Genomic DNA, 20166 nt, shown 5'->3' on the forward strand with positions numbered 1-20166 from the left:
CCAAGACCTTTAAAGGCTAAAGACATCATATGCACAGCTGTCCCTCAGGACTCCTGTGGTATTAGTCTCAGGACCTCCGTGGATATGCAAATTTACAGGTGTTCAAGTCTCCCATAGAAAAGTGACTTGTTTCTACATACAACCTACATGCATGCATCCTGTGTTCTTGAATCATTTTCAACGCATATGTAACACCTAGTCCTCTATCAATGTCAGGTACTTAGTTCTCACCTGCATCGTTTAGGGAGCGATGACAAGAAAGAAGTCTGCACATGTCTAGCCCAGAAGTGACCATGTGACTTAGTACTAAGAGCTGCGGGAACATGGGCAGCAGAAACAGCAACAGGACGGCAGGGAACTGACACACTCCTCTGTTTGTGCCCACTCAGCATGGGGCTTGGGGCACATCAAATTCAAGTTTTGCTTTTGAAACCTCTTAGAGGTTTCTTTGTGACTACTTCGAGCCTGCCGTTGGTTGACCCTATCTATGAGTGTGAAGCCAGGGAATACAGGGGGCTCCCCACTATCTATCGTTTCCAACACCTTTTCCCCCAGGGATGTTTTAGGTTCACATCAAAACCGAGTGGGAACTATAGAGTTCCCACATACACTGGCCTTTCAGACCCCTAGTTCCACCCAAGAAACATTACCTGCCGCATGGCAGGCACATTTGCTACAATAACCATCTACTGATGACACCTCGTTATCATCCACTCAGAAGCGCAGAGTTCAGCCTAGGTACTGCGTTTTCTATAGGTTTTGAGAAATGTGCAAGGATGACATCCATCACTGCATTTGCATAGCACACAAGGTAGTTCCACTGCCTTAAAAACCCTGAGCTCTGGCTACTCACTTCTTCCTCTCCTCTAGTCCTGGAAAACACCAATTTTCTTGAGAACTTCATAGCATTTCCTTTCTAGAATGTTACTGGCTGGAATTACACGCATACAGCCTTCTCTATTGGTTTGTTAATATATGCATTTGGGGTTCTGCCCTGTCTTTTCAAAGTTTGATATATGCCTCTTGCTGCTGAATGTTCTTGCGCTGTCTGGATGGACCATTTCATTGTGCAGCTACCCACAGGTCATACAGGTTGTTTGTAAGTCTGGGCAATTTTAAGTGCCTGCTGTCCCTAAAGTCATGATCACAAACTCATAGAATTTTTCCGTTATTTTCCAGGAGCTCTCTAGTTTTCATGTTAAATTTAGATGTATCATCCATTTGAATGCATTTTGTGAGGACTGAGAAGTCTGTGTCTCTATTCACGTTTTCCAGTTCGATATTCAGTTGTCTCAACATCATTTGTTTTAAAGAGTTCCTCACTGCATACACCTTTGCTCTACTGTTTGAGACCACATGGCAATATCTGTGGAGGTCTAACTCTGGGCTCTAGTCTGTTTTATTATTTATTTTTAGCAGTTGCTTAAAACTCATAATCACGCACATAAAATATTAACAAGTCCTTACTATAGTCAATGCTGCTTAGAGATTTTATTTTTTTCTACGTGTATGAGTGTTTGCCTGAATGTATGTCAGGGTCAAAACCCAATGACATCTTGACCTTCTGCCCCAGAGGTCAGGGCTCTTTTTTGGGGGGGAGGGCAAGGAAATGCAGAGAATTTAGGAATGCCACTGCAAGCAGGCTCTTGCTTGTGAAAAATGACTCAGAGACTTCCTCTTCACTTGGCTCCCAGGGGCTCCCTCACATGAAACTCTATTATCTTTCCCTTGGAATCTGACCAGTCCCAGAGAAATGACCCAAATGTGATAATACTGGAGATTCCCTACTGAATGCTCATGCCAGGATGAATGGCCCCGCCCACTATACAGTATCACAACCTCAATCAGCTTTAGAGACCCCGTACTCTTAAATACCATTATGTGTCCACAGTGGTTATTTCAATGTACAGTTAGATGAAAACAGAAAGAAAACAGAACCCTTCCTAGAGTATTATCATTATTTCCAGGGAAATAAATAAGTAGGTCTTAAGAGAATAGTCAGAAGACAAAGGGCTTAAGTTAAAAGATTCTCACAAAGTAGAGTAAGCACAGAAAACAAGGAGAAGACTTTTACATTAAGACACAGGTAGGGGATCCAAATACGAGGAATGAAGGCAAACAATAACCAAATTAACTAACCATCCAGGGCAGTTGAAGATGTATAGAAACAACTGAAGGAAATTTCCCAGAATTGGCAACACTCTACTCCCTAGTAGGAACAAAAGAGCATGGATCCAGAAAAGCATCATGGATTTCAGAAAGTAGGCAGAGGAGAGTCTGTAAGCAGACAGAGGGAACAGATACTGGAGGGCAACTGGGCAGACTTCTGAATGCTGAGGGCAAATGATTTCCAGTCCAGAAGTTGACATCCATCCAAGGAACCAATACAGATTGTCTTCGGATATGAAAGCCTCCAAGTTTTGACTTCCAACACATTCCTGCTGCAGGAAGTTACCAAAGGACAGTTCTACCAAGTGAGGGAGCAAACCAAAATGACACAAAGTGGCTGACCCAGCACAGAAGAGGAGTGAGGGTGAATTCAGGATGTGGACTGTGGCATGAGGTGCTAGCTGGAGGCCTGCCCAGCTCAGTGCAGATGGGGACCTGCTTGCCAAGTTGTCAGGAACTTGCCAGAAAGATACATTTGTAAATACACCACAAAGACATCTGAATATTTGGGATGTGGTAGTTTCTGAGAAAGTGAAAACAACCCAGGATACACAGAAAATACGAAAAGCACAGTCAGAAAAGGATCGGTGGGTTACTGTCGAGGCCTGGGCAGCACATGCACAGGCTTAATAATGTAGTCAGGGAATGTCAACCTACCCAAAGCAAGTCTGCTGGAGGAAGGGAAGGGAAGTCATAACAAGAGAGCTAAATTCTTTTTTCTTTCTTTCTTTTTTTCTTTTTCTTTTTCTTTTTTTTTTTCCAGACAGGGTTTCTCTGTGTAGTTTTGGTGCCTGTCCTGGATCTCGCTCTACAGACCAGGCTGGCTTCGAACTCACAGAGATCTGCCTGGCTCTGCCTCCTGAGTACTGGAATTAAAGGCCTGTGCCACCACTGCTCAGCAGTGAGAGAGCTAAATTCTTACATCCACAGTGACCCAAACTGAAAAACTGAAGAAAGAACAATTTAAAGCTGTTAGAAGTGGCACGGAGGTCATATAGACAGGTCACTAACTAACTAACTAACTACAGCAACATACTTCCTCCAAACAAGGTCACACCTCCTAATATGTGGGTGCCACGCCCTCTGAGCCAAGCATTCTCACACACACACACACACACACACACACACACACACACACACACACACACACACACACACATACACACACAAGTCTATGGGAGCCATACCTATTCAAATCACCATGGTGATTGAATCTTTATTTTTTAATGAGAATTTCATACATGCATAAGTGTTTGACTCCCCATCCTTCTTCATGTCCTTCAATTCTTCCTCAATTCCTCCCCTACTACCTTTCTCTCCCAACTTAATGTGCAGTTTTTAAAAACACATGGAGTCCAATGAATGCTGCCTGCATGTATACAGGTGCAGAACCATCTACTGTAGCATGGGAGGCCTTTCAAGTACCCCATCCCTGAAGAAAACTTATTCTCCCTCACAGAGTAGCCATCTGTTGCCAACAGCTGCTCAGCTGGGGTGCAGGCCTTCATAAACCCCTTCCCATCCATGTTGGGATTTTGCCAGGCTTGATCTTGCACAGGTCTTATGCATGCAGTCACAGCTGCTATGAGTTAATGTAAATAATGTCCCTGTCATGTCCAGCAAATGATCCTGCAGATGTTCACTACCTGTGGCCCTTACAAGCCTTCTCCTCCCTCTTCCTTGATAATCCCTAAACCTTGGGGGAAAGGAGATATGACATAAACATCCCACTTAGAGCTGAGCAATCCAGTCTCTTATTCTCTAGATGACTACCAGTTGTAGGCATCTGTATTAATTACCATTTACTGCAAGAAGAAGGTTCTCATAAACACTGCCTGATGGAAAAGGCATTCTAAGCAGATGGAACTAAGAAACAAGCAGTGTGGCTACTCTAACATTGATAAAATAAACTACAGAGCAAAGCTAGTCAGATGAGACATGGTGGGCCACTTCATGCTCATCAAGGAGCAATCTACCGAGAGAATAACACAATTCTAAGCATATACTCACTGCAGTGGTTAATTTATGTAAAGATATGTAATCATATGTAGACATAGCTTTGGAGAGATCTCAACAGAAGATCTGCCTCCATTAGATTGTCCTGTGGGCATGTGTGAGGGGCATTTCCTTGATTAATGATTGATGTGGGAGGGCCCAGCTCACAATGCAAGGTGCCACTCCTGGGTGGAGAGCAGGCTGAACAAGCCATGAGGAATAAGCCAGTAAGCACAATTCCTGCCTGGTTCTGCTCAGTTCCTGCCTCTAGGTTCCTGCCTTGATTTCCTATCCTGACTTGCCCAAGTGAAGGACAGTGTGACCTGCACGATGAAACAACTCTTTTCCTCTCTAAGCTGCTTTTCGTCATGATGTTTATCAAAGCAGCAGAAAAGCAAAGCAGAATACCCACAAATCACAAGTGCAAACAAGTTCATAAAAGAAATACTATTAGATCTAAAAGTCATAGAAAAACCCCAACACAGTGACAGTGGATGACTCTGATACTTCACTCCCATTATATCTGGTGAGGTCACCTGGACAAAAACTAAACAGAGAAACAGTGAAGTTAAATGATAATCAGGGCAAGAAGAAATCAAGGAGGAAATTTAAAAATCCCTAGAATTGAATAAAAATGAAAATACATCCAAAATCCATGAGACACAATGAAGGTAGGCCTGAGAAGCAGGCTTACAGTACTAAATGCCTACATTAAAAAACTAGAGATCTCAAATGAATAGTTTAATGATAAACTTGAAGGCCCTGGAAAAAACAAGAACAAATACCACACACAAAACAGTATTAGGAAGAGGTATCAAAAAAATCAGGGCTCAAATTAATGAAATAAAAAAAGAAAATATCAACACAAAAAGTTAATGAAATAAAGAGTTGGTTCTTTGAAAAGATTAACAAGACCGAAACACCTCTGGACAAATGAACAAAATTAGATGAAAATGGAGGCATTATAACAGACACTGAGGAAACTTGAGAGAATCAAAAGGACAGACTTTAAAAAAACTGATATTGGGGGCTGGAGAGACGGCTCATCAGTTAAGAGCACTGACTGCTTTCCAGAGAACCCAGATTCAATTCCCAACACCAACATGGCAGCTCACAACCGTCTGTAACTCCAATTCCAGGGGACCTGACACCCACAACAAAACTCCAATGCATATAAAATAAAAAAAATCATATTCTACTAATCTTTATTTTAAAGTAGTTGAAACATGAAAAACTACAACTACTAGTAGGATTTTCTACAGCTCACATTCAAAACCGAAATACACACCATTACTTTGTACTCAAAGCAGAACCATAATGCACCGTAGTCCATGCATGCTCTGTGGGGAACTGCGTGCTGGGCCGACAGAAACATGAGGTGAGTCAGTGGGCTGTGCTTGCCAGTGGTGCTTGTCCTGCAATGCCCAAATCATTTCTAGAACATGCCACTTTCAGGGTATATTGATCTAGAAAGTCTTAGAAAAACCAAATTGTTTCTACTAGTCCTTTAGTCCTAGAGGTGAGACCAGGGTGGTAACTTTCATGAAGCCGTGTGGAGCCGCACAGGCATGGACTTACTAAAATCAGATGTTCCCTAAGGAAGAGCGGGTCACACGTCACAAGGACTGGTCTGCCTCTCCACTTCCCTCTAACTCCTGTCGTGTGTTGCTGTCTCCTCTTCACCCCAAACTCACCACTCATTACAACTCACGCTTCTGAAATCCCCTTCTTCCAAGAAGTCCCCCATGACTTGTTGGAAGTTGTCTTCAACTCCCTCATTTGGGTATGGGGTTTTTATGCCACTGCTCTCCAGTCTCTGTGCCATAAATGTTTACATGCTCGAAGTTGCTGGAGTTTTATCAGCCCTCATGCCTGAACTGTGGCCCCAGTGGAAGGATGACAAAAACTGTGTTGATCTGGAAGGAAGAAGTGGGTTGTGGTGAAGTTCAGGCCTGGCCAGGAAACCAGAATGTTCTAAGTACAAGCATGAGTCTCCAGCCACCTTCCAGCCTTAAAGTCTCAGAAGCACTTACTTCTTGCTAGGGCTGCCTATGAGGCCATCCTAACCAGTGTCTGGGATGGAGTAACTTAGTGTCCATGGTGCATTCCTAACGAAATTAATAAGACATTTGATAAATGAAGACACAAACATAGAATAAAACAGAGAACTGAACTATTTATTTTGAATATTAAAATTAGAAATATAAACAATTACAGAGTTAATAAAAATGTTGAAGTAAAGACACTTAGAGGTAAAATTTCAACTAATAACATCTTTTAGAGAAGGAAGATTATTGGCTTTGTGTACTGTCTTTATTAAGTATTTAAAATAACAAATCATTCCGTACTTCCGTTTTGAAATTTAGTTTGGTTATGTTAGATATAATACTAGTGTACCGAGAGAAGAAGACAATGTTACACATACTTATCAGCTTTATCAGCACATTTGTCAAAGATTAAATTTGTATTTCCAGTTACTGTGACAAACAAACAAACATACATACATTTACTAACCTCAAATAATCCATATTGTGTACACACTTGTGTTCTGGAATTACTTGAACTAGGATTCTGTCCACTGAAAGAGAGGAGTCTACACTATCCGTAGATCATTTTGAAAAGCGAACTACAACTGAAGCCGAAGACAGGATGGAGTGAGCTGACAGAGCTCCCTGCAGGTCACCATGACCTGAATCCACTGTGCAGGCCAGGCAGCAGGGAGTCACTGCTAATGCGTGGTGACCCGGGGCACCTCCAATCTTTACAAAACACGGCCTGTGACGAGCAGCACCTTCCCAGCTGTGGAGGGGACACTTCCAAGTTGGGAAGGGCAGGAGGAGTGACCTGTCGGGGGGAAGGAGTGCTGCCATGCCCAGGAGACCACAAGGCTTCCACGGGGCTTGTGGGTGTGACAAGGCCTCTACATGCAGGTCCCTGTGCGCCCTGACTACACCACTGCACACTGATAGATCAACTTAAGGGCGAGTGAGAAGCAGAAACTTCACAGTTCAGCACTGAGAAAAATTAAAGTCAGACTATAAAATTCAGAGTTCATTTATGGACATTAAATTATCCAAAATTTAACAATATTATATGTAGACTATATATTTTTCTTTAAAAAATTAGGAGGTTTAGAAGCATTTGTATGAAATGATGATTTTTAGGTTTAGGACACAGCTCCAAAGCCATGCCCATAAATCTCTTCTCAAATGCCTCACCTGGGTTGGAGATTGCCAACACTGGCGGTGAAGGGGTGCTGAGAAGCATATTCACACACACCACGGGCCACTCCAGAACATTCTGGAGAAGACCCTGAAGCTCACACCATGCAACATTTAGCAAAGAAAACCCATTTTGAAGAGTATGCTATGCAGCCTTACAGGACCAAAGCTAGTAACAACAAAACTTGTCTATATGTACATTTAAAATAGGGGTATTTAAACAGGCTGAAGTGAAATACCCACCAACATCTTTTTCTCGGGGGAAAAGAGAGAAGTTAAACACCGTGAGGGTTTGGGCACGGGCTATCCCTCTGGCACAGGAAGAGGACGGACGGTCTCCCACTTGCTGTCTCTGGATGCTCTTCCTCCACAGGCCACTATGTTTTCATCATGGTTGGAGACGCAGCTTGGAAACAGGTGAGCTGCAAGTGCATACTGCTCTTGAACTTGTTGAGAAGCTCCTCTAGTAACCTGGAGGGAGGAGATGATTTAGCATTCTGACAGCAAAGGTCTGTGCTACCTAGCTGCAGGCCAACTTGACACAAACCAGTCATCAGAGGAGGAAGCCTCAATGAGAAAATGCTGTCGTAAGCCTGTAAGGTGTTTTCTTAATTACTGACTGATGGAGGAGGACCCAGCCCACTGTGGTGGTGCAGTCCCTGGCTGGTGGTCCTGGGTTCTATAGGAAAGAAAGCTGAGCAAGCATGTTGAGCGAGCCAGTGAACAGCACTCCGTCATGGCCTCTGCATCAGCTCCTGCTTCCAGGTTCCTACTCCACAGGAGTTCCTGCCCTGATTTCAATGATGAATAGTGACATAAAATAATAAGACAAATAAACCCTTTCCCCCCAAGTTGCTCACAGACATGGTGTTCCATCACAGCAATAGTAACTCTAAGATAAAGTGGTTTCCCTAGTTTGCTTTTCTGCTGCTGTGATAGAACACTGTGAACAAAAGCTACTTGGAGAGATTTATTTGGATTACAGGTTACATCCATCCATCATTTGGAGAGCCCAAGGCAGAAACTCAAGGCAGGAGTTTAGAGCAGAAATCACAGAGGAATGTTGTTTATTGGCTTGCTGTCAGGCCCACAGCAAGCCACCTTTCTTACAGAGGCCAGGCCCACCTGCCTAGGGATGGTACAACACACAGTGGACATCAATTAGCAATCAAGAAAATGCCCCGGAGACATGCTCCAGGCCAATGTGATGGAGGCAATTCCTCAACAGAGATTCCCCTTTCCCTGGCCGTCAAGCTGACAACCAAGAATAGCCATCACACTAGCTTAGCAACTCTGCAAATATGCAGGGAGCTGGTGGGCCAGGTCTGACTGCCATGCTGTGTTTAGAAGAAAGCCAAAAAAGCCAGTCTATGGGATCTTAATCAGTAATGGAAATATCTCAACCAAAAAGAAAGAGGCTGCTTAGAGAACACAGTAATACAAGTCTCTATTTTTCTTTAGATTTTCTCTCTACATCCTTCTCTAGAGTCCTTCCTCAAACAGGGTAATGCTTAGGTCTACTCTTTTATAATTACTCTAACAATCAAGAGAAATGAAAACCCACTCTTTTGTGTTGTCCAGTTCTATGACTGTTAGCAAGCACACACAGTAGGGACAGTTCCAGGAGACAGGTCTTTCTCTCACTCTACTCATTACACTTTCCACTTCATTTTATTTATTATTATTATTGTGTGCATGGGGGGGGGGGGTTGGCCTGCATGCCACATCACACAAGCGGAGGTCGGAGATCAACTCTGTGAAGTTAATTCTCTCCTACCTTTATGATGTTGCTGCGGAGTGAACTCAGGTCACATGGCTTGCACCATCCAGTACCAAGCGCCTTTACCAAACTGAGCCTATCTGTAGGCTGCAGCCCTACTCCTTTTATGACGTCCCTCTGGTGCCAGCCCTTTCCTTTAGTCTCTACACAACTCAGTTATTGTTGTCTCTCTACTCCTCCATTTTGTCTGCATAGTGGTGAGCAGATGTAGTGACTTGGGCATGGCAGGGCCTAAGTCAGTTCTACCTCCACTAGGGAATGCCATGTCCCTATGAACATATCTAAAGTATTCCAGACTAGGGAAATGGAAATGCCATGCCATGTCCATTTGCCTAGTCTGAAATACTTTAGATATGTCTAAAGCCAGAAGGACTCTCAGAGCTCATCTAGTACAGATGGAACCTAGAACTGTGCTTGATACCATGAAGATCAGTGGAGCCTGTCACGATGAATAATGATCAATACTGGAACATCATCCCCACAGTCTATCAGCCCTGATCTAAGACACACTAGGTTTCTGGGTCTTTGTTTTGTTTTCTTTTGGAATTTTGAGACAGACTCTCAGTTCTAGAATAACTTCCAGGTTATTCTAGAAATTTAAATTAACATATATATTTACTATTATTTTGAGTGAAAGAGAATGTGTGCATGGCATGCGGCAGGGGTGGGCACAGGAACATGCATGCAGGCTGGAGGACAACTCGTGGAGAAGCTGATTCTCCCCTTTTTATATGGGCTCTGTGGACAGAGCTTAGGTTAGCAGACTTCCACGGCAGCTGTTTGAACCGTTGAACCATCCTGGCCTAGACCTCCCAATCCGCTTGCTCCTGAGCACTAACACTACAGGCACACAAGACCTGAAACACACAGCAGATCAGCTCAAAGTGTCAATCTTGGTTGTTCTTGATGCTCAGATGCATCCTTTTGAAACACGTTTCATGTATTAAGAACAGTGGTGACTATTTTTATCTTTTATTTTAAAGAAATGAAAAGGGCCTGGAACGAATTCCCAAACAAAAACCAAGTACGGACTGGAAGCAGGGTGTTCTGTGTTGTGAGGCACCGTCTGCTGCCTGTCTGTCTGTCTGTGTGGAGACACACACAAGGGGCTGCACTGGGGTCACACATTGAGGAAAGCTGCTTTGCCCTCCTCTCCCCAGCCCAGGCACTCTTCATGACCACAGCTGGTCCAGGCACTTTCTCTGCACAGCATTTCTCTGGGCTGTGCACAGAGCCCAGCACTGTGCGTTTTCCCCAGGCAAAGGCAAGTGGACTTTAGGAAGGGCGACAAGGTGAAGAGCTACAGGGTCAGTCTCCGCCGAGCTGAGGCCGGATGTATGTAAGCTGTTCTGTGTCATGTGTGCAGCTTGACTAACACTCGGTTTTACAGGAGTCAAGGTCAGAGGACGGTCCTCATCGCTCTTCTTAATGTGGAAGCCAGTGCTGCAGCTGACTAAGTCCATGGCTTTCTCATGTTCTCTGAACCTGCCACTTACAGCAAAAGTCAAACCTAAAAGACAGACTTGATCCTGTCATTTGGAAGTTGAGTGAGGCACGGGGAACCCAGCACGCCACATTACGGGGGTCACCTACGCTCCCTTACCCCCGGGCCCTCTCAGACTCCTCGCGGGTCCTTGGCCAGCAGAGCTTGTGTGGCGCAGCTAGGGACTGAGGAGAGCACGCAGAACTTACTTTTTGTCCGCGCCACTTGCAAGCTGAGGCAGGGCTTCCAGGGCCTGTTTAAAACTGGACCTGAAACACAAAAGCACATCAGCTCAGAAGTCCACAGTGCTGAGCAGAATTCATTAGGGGATCACTGTAAACACCCTTAAGCACATTGGAAATATAAAGAAAACCAATGAAGGCCAGTAAACTGAGTGGAGATGTATGAGAAAGAGTAAAAGTGAAAAACAAGAGAAAAAGAAAAAGGAAAAGAAAGGCTATGGTGAGCAGACAGGCAGGGCTTCAGGGGCAGGCCAAAGAGACGCAGCCAGGAAGTGGAGTCTGACCCATACAAAGATGCTGTTCAGGGGAGCAGTGAGGCTGCTGTGACTACAGAGACGGGGTGGGGGTTGGGGGAGGGAGGACTTAAAAAAAAAAAAAACTATAGCTAGAGCAACTGTGAAGCAGGAGGGCAGTGAGAGATGGGTGTACAACAGTCCCCAGACAGTCACAACTGACAAGGACAGAGTCTCCTTATAGCCATGTCTTCTCAAAGTGGACACGGGACAGTTTCTAGTTCTTATCAGAATTAACATGGACAGGAAAGGAAGACATTTCCATGTAATTTTAACAATGTATCTTTACATGAGAAAGGTAAAATGAATGAACTGAAAAACTATCTATTTAGTATTTTAGTTTTTTTCAAGAGAGAGAATCAGAAGGAGAGGAGTGAGGATCACATTGGAGAACTTATTTAATAATAACTACTGCTCCTGAGAACAGTTCTGAACTTTTCATGGCCTATTTTCTAGTGGAGTTGAAGAAATACATGTAATCATTACTGATCAGGGAAGTCTTCAATCTTATATTAAAACTATATTCTTCAATCGACCAGGACATGAATGTCTAAACAATGTTATCTTGACCTAAAGGCATGTAAACCGACTGAAAGTCCCCACAGAATGATAAAAGCGCCCCTAGGAATCCTCCATTCTCCCTAGCTGAGGAGCAGTGTGGGTGGGTGGGGACAGTGTCGGCTGGCATATTAGGCTGCCTTTCCATGTTCAGTGGGCTCTCCTCTTTCCTGAGGGAGAGAGAAGTCCCTTCCTATTTCCTCTACCACATCCTGTTTCCCATGAGGCTGGATTAACTGAGAGGAACACGTTGCTTCATTGTCCTTTGTTGTCAGGACAAGATGATGGGGATGAAAATGTCGGGCATCTAATATCTGTAGGTCACTGACAGCTCAGGAGATGACCGGACACATGCTATGAACCTCACAGGTCTGTCTCGGAGTTCCCAGGTTGGGCGTCTCTAATCTGAAATCCAGTGTGCTCCAAGATTTAAAATGTTTTAAGCACCAATAGAATAGGAGGTTCATTATTAAACACTAAATTACTTTTCTTTTCATTTTCTTTTATGTGCATGGTATTTTGCCTGCATGTACACTGTGTACCACATACATGGCTGATGGGTGTGGAGGGCAGGAGAGGGCACTGGATCCTCTAGGACTGAGTGGCAGACGGTTTGAGCCACCATGTAAGTACTGGGACTCAAACTGAGGTTTTCATCTGCCAGTACTCTTCCACTGAGCCATCTCTCCAGGCCCTCAATCATTAAATGATTAAGAAACTGGGCCGGGCGGTGGTGGCGCACGCCTTTAATCCCAGCACTCGGGAGGCAGAGCCAGGCGGATCTCTGTGAGTTCGAGGCCAGCCTGGACTACCAAGTGAGTCCCAGGAAAGGCGCAAAGCTACACAGAGAAACCCTGTCTCGAAAAACGAAAAAAAAGAAAAGAAAAAAGAAAAAAGAAACTGTATTAAGCCAGGCGGTGGTGGCGCACACCTGTAATCCCAGCACTCGGGAAGCAGAGGCAGGTGGATCTTTGTGAGTTCTAGGCTAGCCTGGTCTACAGAGCTAGTCTAGGACAGGCTCCAAAGCTACAGAGAAACCCTGTCTTGAAAAACAAAACAAACAAACAAACAAACAAAAGAAACTGTATTAAGTTATCTTAAGTCATGTGTATGGATGTAATGAAACATAAATAAATTCCTTGTTTAGACCTGAGTTCCATCTCCAAGATAACTCTTTATGTAACTCAAATATTCCAACACGCCCACACAATCTAAAACTTAATATACTTTGGTCCCTGAGTATTTTGAATACAGGATACTCAATCTGTATTATCTTGAACCTAGGTTCCAAAGTGTTATGTTCAAGGAGATAAACAGGCACTCACGTTACCATTTTAGGCAGAAAAAGGAGTGGTTGGGAAAAGGTGTGTTTAAACAATGAACATAGGATCATCCAGAAATGGTTTGTGGTACACCACGGCAAGCAGGAAGAAGATAATTCTACCTGTTAAGAAAATACTGAATGTTCTCAGCTGTCCTGGTGACAGCCATGCTGTCAAAGGCTGGGGATGCATGAACGGTCCCGCACTGCCCTCGTGCTCCCAGCACAGACTGACTTCCCCGGTAATGCTGTGGCTGTGGCAAACAGTTCTGAGCACGCGGGCAGTAGGTCTGCTCATTTCACCTACTGATGTCTCAATAGTAGGAAATCCTGACTTTCATTCAAAACAGCTAAAAGTTACCATCAATTTCCACTACAAAACTTTGCAAGAAACCACAGGCTTCCTCTTACGCTGATATTTACAACACTCAAACTGTCCAAGTCTGATGAAGATTTAATTTTTTTTTTGTCTTTCTTTTTTTTTTTTTTTTTTTTTTTGGTTTTTTCGAGACAGGGTTTCTTTGTGTAGCTTTGCGCCTTTCCTGGAACTCACTTGGTAGACCAGGCTGGCCTCGAACTCACAGAGATCCGCCTGCCTCTGCCTCCCGAGTGCTGGGATTAAAGGCGTGCGCCACCACCGCCCGGCCTTGTCTTTCTTTTTAAAGGAGTATGTCATACTTGGCCATATTATTTAAGAGACTAAGATTTATAAGTAATGAATTAAAAAATTACATTTATAAAGTGCTCTAAAGAAGTGGCCTTGAGTGTCACTGTCTTATTGCAGGCTTGTAAATTTTTAGTAAAAATCTCTGATGACATCAGATTTATCGCAACACAAACGTAAGAGCACCTCACTCTGGTAAGTTGTCTGTACACGAGTAAAGCCATTTTGATGTAAAAAGAACTAGGCAGCAACACTTGGCATCTCACCTGCTTTCCGGGGTCAGGTAAATGGCTACAGTGTCTCTCAGAGCACAGATTTCAAGTCTCGCCTAAAGATGGGAGAAAGGCAAGAGTGACAAGTGTCAGTTACCAAATGATGGCAAGAGCTGAGGAGACGGCCTGAAGCCTGCTTACTGCAGCCCAGGCTGCTCAGAACAACAACACGGTGACAATTGGCTGTGAAAAGACTCTCGGAGAACAGCACTAACATCCCAGTGTGTCCTTTAATCCTGCTGTCAGATATGACTGTGTGGGGAGGAGATGGACATATCGCATGATAATTACTACCTGACTAGTATTTGCTTTTTAGTTTGCGTGTGTGTGTGTGTGTGTGTGTGTGTGTGTGTGTGTGTGTGTGTGTGTGTGTGTGTAACATTAGCCCGAGTGGCTGGGCTTGCTTCCTGGCACCTACATTCTTTAAGGTACAGTCTCTTCTCCAGTAAAACCAAGCTCAAAAAGTCAATGCAATCACTGTTAAATTCACGGATGAGCTTTTAAGAAAAAAATGCAAATTGACAAGTTAATCCTAAAATTGATAAGGAAATGTAAAGGCCCCAGAAAAGCTAAAATGATGTTGGAAAACAACAACAGATTCGGAAGCCTCACATTTTCTGATTTCCAACATTCACGCAGCAAGCTATGCTAAGTCCCGTCAGTGTGCCTCCACACATGGACAGGCACAGCGCTCAGTAATGCAGAATAAAGCCAACTGATTTCCAGTAGGGTCATAAACATCCATTCAACGAACAGAAACAGCACAACTGGATCCACACATGAAAGAATGAAGCCCAAACCTCTCTTAACATAACTCCAAACAGACCACAGGCAGACCTAAACATAAAGACAAAAATGGACTATAAGCTCTTAGAAGAAACAGCGTGAGTTTTTGTGGCTTCGGCAAGTCTTCTGGGAAAATGCAAAAGTACAAGGAACCAAGGGGAAATCAGCTGGCTGTCATCGAAATGAAGCCCAGCCACCCAGTAACAGATGCCACGGGGAAAGTGAGACCACAGCCCACAGCACCAGACACCACAGCTGGGACAATAGCCAAGGTCCACAGGGTGGTTCCTTAACAAGTGTTGATAGGGCAAGGGGGTAACAAAAGGCCTTGTTAATAGACAGCAGAGTCACTGCTTTGGAAGACACTGCGGCGCTTCAATGAGGGGCTGTGCACCATTCATCAGTCTCGCTGAGCCACACACCAACCTTTTAATCTTGAGACAGTCTTAGTGAATTGCCAGGCTGGCCTTGAACTCACTGTACAGACCACACAAACCCTGATTTGACACCTTCCTGTCTTGGCCTCTTGAGGAGCTGGGATTCCAGGTGTGGACCACCATGCCCAGCAGTAGATCCATTTTGACTTAAGTTTCCTAGTCTGAGGCAGCTTGGTCAGAGTGGAATCGGACTAAGCACATGTGTTTACAGGACCAGCCAGGAATGTGGGCAGTGCTCACAGAGCTGTGATGCTGCTCTCTGGAACACTTGCCTGTGTTTGGGGCTGCTCCCAAATCTAAACCACAAAGATGGGAAGCGCTGTATTGAAGTGGAACAACTTTCAGGCTAAACATCCAGAAACAATGGGAAATGTGCTGAAGTTCCATTTCTTCTAAGTCTGCTCCCTCAGTGCCAGTGTGTCCTTTGGGGTCATCAACTGTGATGTTTATTTAAATAGAGACGTTAAGTTTGCAAGTGGTAACTGCAGTGGGCATGTATGAGAGAGCTTCCTCAGCTCTCAGCTGAAGAACTGCCCCTATATCTTTTTTTAGTGCGTGTGTGCGCACATGCATGTGTATTTTACTGAGGAGTAACCTCCAGAGTCCCATACAAGCAAGCACACCTTACACCACTAAGCTCCACCCCCATGCCACCACTGCCTCTTCAAATGCACACTCACTGTCTCAATACACAGAAAGCTCACAAGCAGGAGGCCACTGTCTCCTCTACATGAGCACTGTGTTGTCACAACAGTTACCTCACTGAGGAGGAGGAGGAGGAGGAGGAGGAGGGGGAGGAGGAGGAGGAGGAGACAACTATTTACACCTCTGAACTATACAGCATTGAATGCTTTGGAAAGACATGGAAGGACTCTGTGGATCTGTGTTCAAATAGTTTTATAAAACTCTTGAAGGTTTTCTTCTGTTTTAATACCTGAAACAGGATGTCTGGGAACTGCACAGATCACACAGTGTGTGTGTCAGTCTGTATGTGTGTGCATGCACAGTGGATATATATGCATGCTGCACAGTGTGTGTGTACCTCTGAAATTAGCAGGGGCACTGGAAACGCCAGCTGTGTTTATAAGGCAGGCAGCTAACACACAGTTGCCTATTTTAAAAACACATATCTCTATGAAATCGGAGGATTTGGGTACCTGCAGTGCTCCATTTCTGCTGAAGGATGAGACGCACTGCATCAGCCGGCTCAGCTCTTCGGAGACTGCTTCGACCACCCTGGCCAGGACCCGTGGCACCAGTTCTTTGGAAATAGTGAACACCTGATGGGAGGTTTAGAATAAGAAGAAACAGTGTATTACATATACTTTTCCTGACTCCTGTCTGTCAAAACACAGTAATAAACAAAGCAACAACAAATCTCTTAAGTTTTCTAAGCTGTAATTTTGAAAAAGCAAAGTTATGAATGGAAGATACATAAACTTTTGTTTTTAAGATTTATTTTATTGTGTAGTATGTGAGTGTTTGGCCTACACATATGTATGTGTACCACATGTGTGCCTGGTGCCTATGGAGCTCAGAAGAGGGCATCGGATCTCCTGGAACTGGAGTTACCAGTGGTTATGAGCCATCATGTGGTGCTGGGACCAAACCTAGTCCCAGCAAGTGTTCTTAACTACTGAGTCATCTCTCCAGTCCCCAGATGTATACTTTGGTTACATTTACTGATTAATGACAAAAACAACTTTTAAAAAAGGTACTGCAGATGTTGACTAAAAATTTTTTTTTGAAAATTTTGTCTTTATAAGAAACAAAATTCATAAAAGGGATAAAACCTCTGGGTAAGTATTTGCACAATTTAAAAGATTAAGTGAGCTGGTTGTTGGTGTAGTGGTGTGCACCCGCTATCCTGGCTACTCAAACAGGTGAGCAGGAAGAGTTTCAACCCAGAAGTTTGAGTCCAGCTTGGGCAACACAGTGAGACTCTGTGTCTTATAAATAAACATAAGTTTCATTAACTGTATTGATAAACATTCCAGTTTTTTGTGTGCTATAAATACATTATTTCTTTTTATTTGACATACAACATTGTTAAATTTTATTTAACAACAACAACAACAACAACACACACACACACACACACACACACACACACACACACACACACACACGCCTTGGCATGTATGTGGAGGTCAGGGGACAACCTATGGTAATTGGTTCTCTCTTCCATTATATGGGTTTTGGGGATCAAACTTAATTCATCAGGCTTGGCAACAAGTACTTTTATCTGCTGAGCCATCCTGGTGACCCTATTTCAAATTTTAACATTTGACGAAGTTATATCTGCAGGTTTAGTATTTTACCCTGCTAATTCACCAATTAAAGCATGTTCTCTTTTTAGTTTTGCCTGTTCCCAGTCTGAGGCGCTAGTGTAAATTAAACATTTGTGTCAACACAAACAATTTTGGCAATTTAAAATTTTATTACAAATGACAGTCCTGGTGAAATTCTATTTTAGGTTAGTGGGCTAAACTGAAAGGGAACTTGAAAGGCTGATACTTAAGTAACCTCACAGCTATTGATAATGGCTAATAGCCAACCATCAAGATAGGAACGGAGTAATCCTTACAGTCCTTATGTTCTTAGTTCTTCTGCTTTCTGCAAACAGGATTCCTACCCACCAGCCATTTCTTTTAATGCTTTAATCTTAAAAGAAACTAACACAAGAATTATCTAGTATGTTTAATAAAATTACAGAGATCTATGAGACCAACCCCTGCCAGAGTTAAATCACTGTCCTTATCCATATTTTTCCAGATACCATGAAGGCCTCCAAATCTTCTAGAGGGAGAAAGCCACCTAAGCACCTGCCTGGACGCCTACAGCTAAGCTAAGGGGCACCTGAGCCACAGTGCTAACTGGCTTGGCCTTGCTTTATTTTCCAGCTTCCCACCGCTCTGCGAGCCGCCCTTAGAGCCCGCACTGGACTGAGATCACTGCATGAACACGCAGCAGCAACAGTGGCTGTGGCACCCATGGTGGTAGCTTGTTTTCCATGAACCTCAGAAGAGCGACTCTCACGCCTAGGATGTCCGATGAGGATGCTAGCATGAAGCTTCAGATGATAACTGTGGGGGACAGCTTGTGTGAACCATGGGCAGCAACATCTACACACCCCGAAGCAACACAACTGATTGACTAACTTCAGTGTTAAGGATTACAGAAGACACGGACAATTTCAGAAAAAGACTAAGTTACACACACACATATGAACACACAAAGACATGCATACACAGACACAAACACATGCACACAAACACACATGCACACTGACACAGATGCACATACATATAAACGTGCATGCACACAGGCACACTCACACATCATGAACACAGATGCACATGTAAATAGACATATATACACAGGCACACACAGAGAGATACACACACACAGACATACACACAAGAAAGTTGAGCTTTATTTTACTTACATGCCCAAGATACATTCTGAGGGGGAAAAGAGACCTTTCTTGTGAATAATAATTGAATTCACTTCTCTTTCTTTCTTCCCCCTCATTTACCTGCTTTTGTAGGAACAGTTAATGACAGCTTACCTCTGCATGCACAGCAATCATATTCACCAATGCTTCTTTTAAATAGTTTCTGACACCTGAAATCAAGATGGGGGAGGGAAAAGTACTCAGGGAGATCCACAGCCAGCGCTCTGCCCTGCAGCATCAGCATGCAACTACCAGAGCAATCTGAGGTGAAACTGAAAATAACACCATCACTGTCCATTTCCTTTGGAGATCAAAAACGGTGAAAGGACATTTCCAGAGAGGTTAAAACCAAAACAGCTTAAATGAGACATTTTCTTTCACTCTTTTTCATTCTTATCACTGGTGGCTCTGAAGTTACTATCAGTTGGTCTCAGAATCAAAACTTAAAAGTATCCTTGTAGTTCACATGCATTTCAGACAACGTGCAGAGGGCAAGAGGGGTGTTGAAGTCTGTATGATTCTTGTTAGACATCCACTGCAGCATTATACACAATGAAGTTTTGATTCTGAGGAATCACTTTATTTTTCCTGTGTGTATGTGGGTTTATGTGCACCATGAATGTGCGGTGCCCGCTGAGACTAGAGGGCCAGGGGGCATCAGATCCACTGGAACTGGAGTTGTGAACCACATAGCATGGGTGCTAGGAACCAAAACAGGTCCTCTGCAAGAGCAGCGTACCCTAAACTGCTGAGCCAGCTCTCCAGCCCATGAGTGACTTCAAAGAAGAAAACCTTAAGGTCGTGGAGATCACTCAGTGAGTAAGGGTGCTGGCCATGCATGCAGGAAGACTCATGCCTGAAACCCAAACACCCATGTAAAAAGCCCTAGGCTGGGCAAGGCTGGGCCTTTAACCTCAGTTCTGTGGGGGTTGGGGTGGAGATGTGAGCATCGCTGGGGCTTCCTTGATGCCAGCCTAGCTCCAGGTTCAGTGATAGACTCTGACTCAAGCGAGTAAGGCAAAGAGTGAGAGAACAAGATACACAGGTGTGCCCCTTCCCCCATGTGCCCAAACACCCCCACTACACACAGGAAAAGCCTGTCACAAAATTAATTAGACCTGATTCTATAAGGCAGGTTAAAGACTAGACAAAATAAAGATATCGGAATGCAGTCCTGAATTAACGAGCATAGCTTCAAGTTAACAGTAGCACCCAGATTATGGGTGCAGAGTATGTGGTCAGAGCTTTCTGAAGCAGCTCCCTTCTAGCTGTGACTTTGGTGAGAAGGCCTTCCCACGTGTCGAGTGAGTGTAGATTCTGCACCTCTTCTGCCAGACTGCAGTGAAGATTAACGGTGACCACACACATATTTTACTGTTCACCATGCTCCTTAAGAAATTGCCATGGTGTAAGAAAAATGCAAAAGCACGGTGCTTTTTTCCTGTAACTCCAAAATGACAGCTTTCTTCTGGAGTGGAATATTCTAGA

The 20166-nt window shown here is 43.9% G+C and overlaps 1 protein-coding gene across 2 annotated transcripts in view; it reads right to left on the bottom strand.

Annotated features, from left to right (window-relative positions):
• Nucleotides 1–6320: 6320 nt before the first annotated feature.
• Nucleotides 6321–20166, bottom strand: part of Exoc2 (exocyst complex component 2) — a 143001-nt gene continuing 129155 nt past the window's right edge. For both annotated transcript variants that reach the window (XM_042278314.2, XM_042278316.2), the window contains 5 exons: nt 18793–18848; nt 16379–16501; nt 13993–14054; nt 10858–10917; nt 6321–7856 (listed from right to left, as the gene is read on the bottom strand). In XM_042278314.2, coding sequence (XP_042134248.1) covers nt 7763–7856; nt 10858–10917; nt 13993–14054; nt 16379–16501; nt 18793–18848 — 395 coding nt within the window. In that variant the 3' untranslated portion in view covers nt 6321–7762. The remainder of the gene's footprint in view (nt 7857–10857; nt 10918–13992; nt 14055–16378; nt 16502–18792; nt 18849–20166) is intronic.

The sequence above is a fragment of the Peromyscus maniculatus genome, chromosome 5, assembly GCF_049852395.1.
Source record: "Peromyscus maniculatus bairdii isolate BWxNUB_F1_BW_parent chromosome 5, HU_Pman_BW_mat_3.1, whole genome shotgun sequence".
Lineage (NCBI taxonomy): Eukaryota > Metazoa > Chordata > Mammalia > Rodentia > Cricetidae > Peromyscus > Peromyscus maniculatus.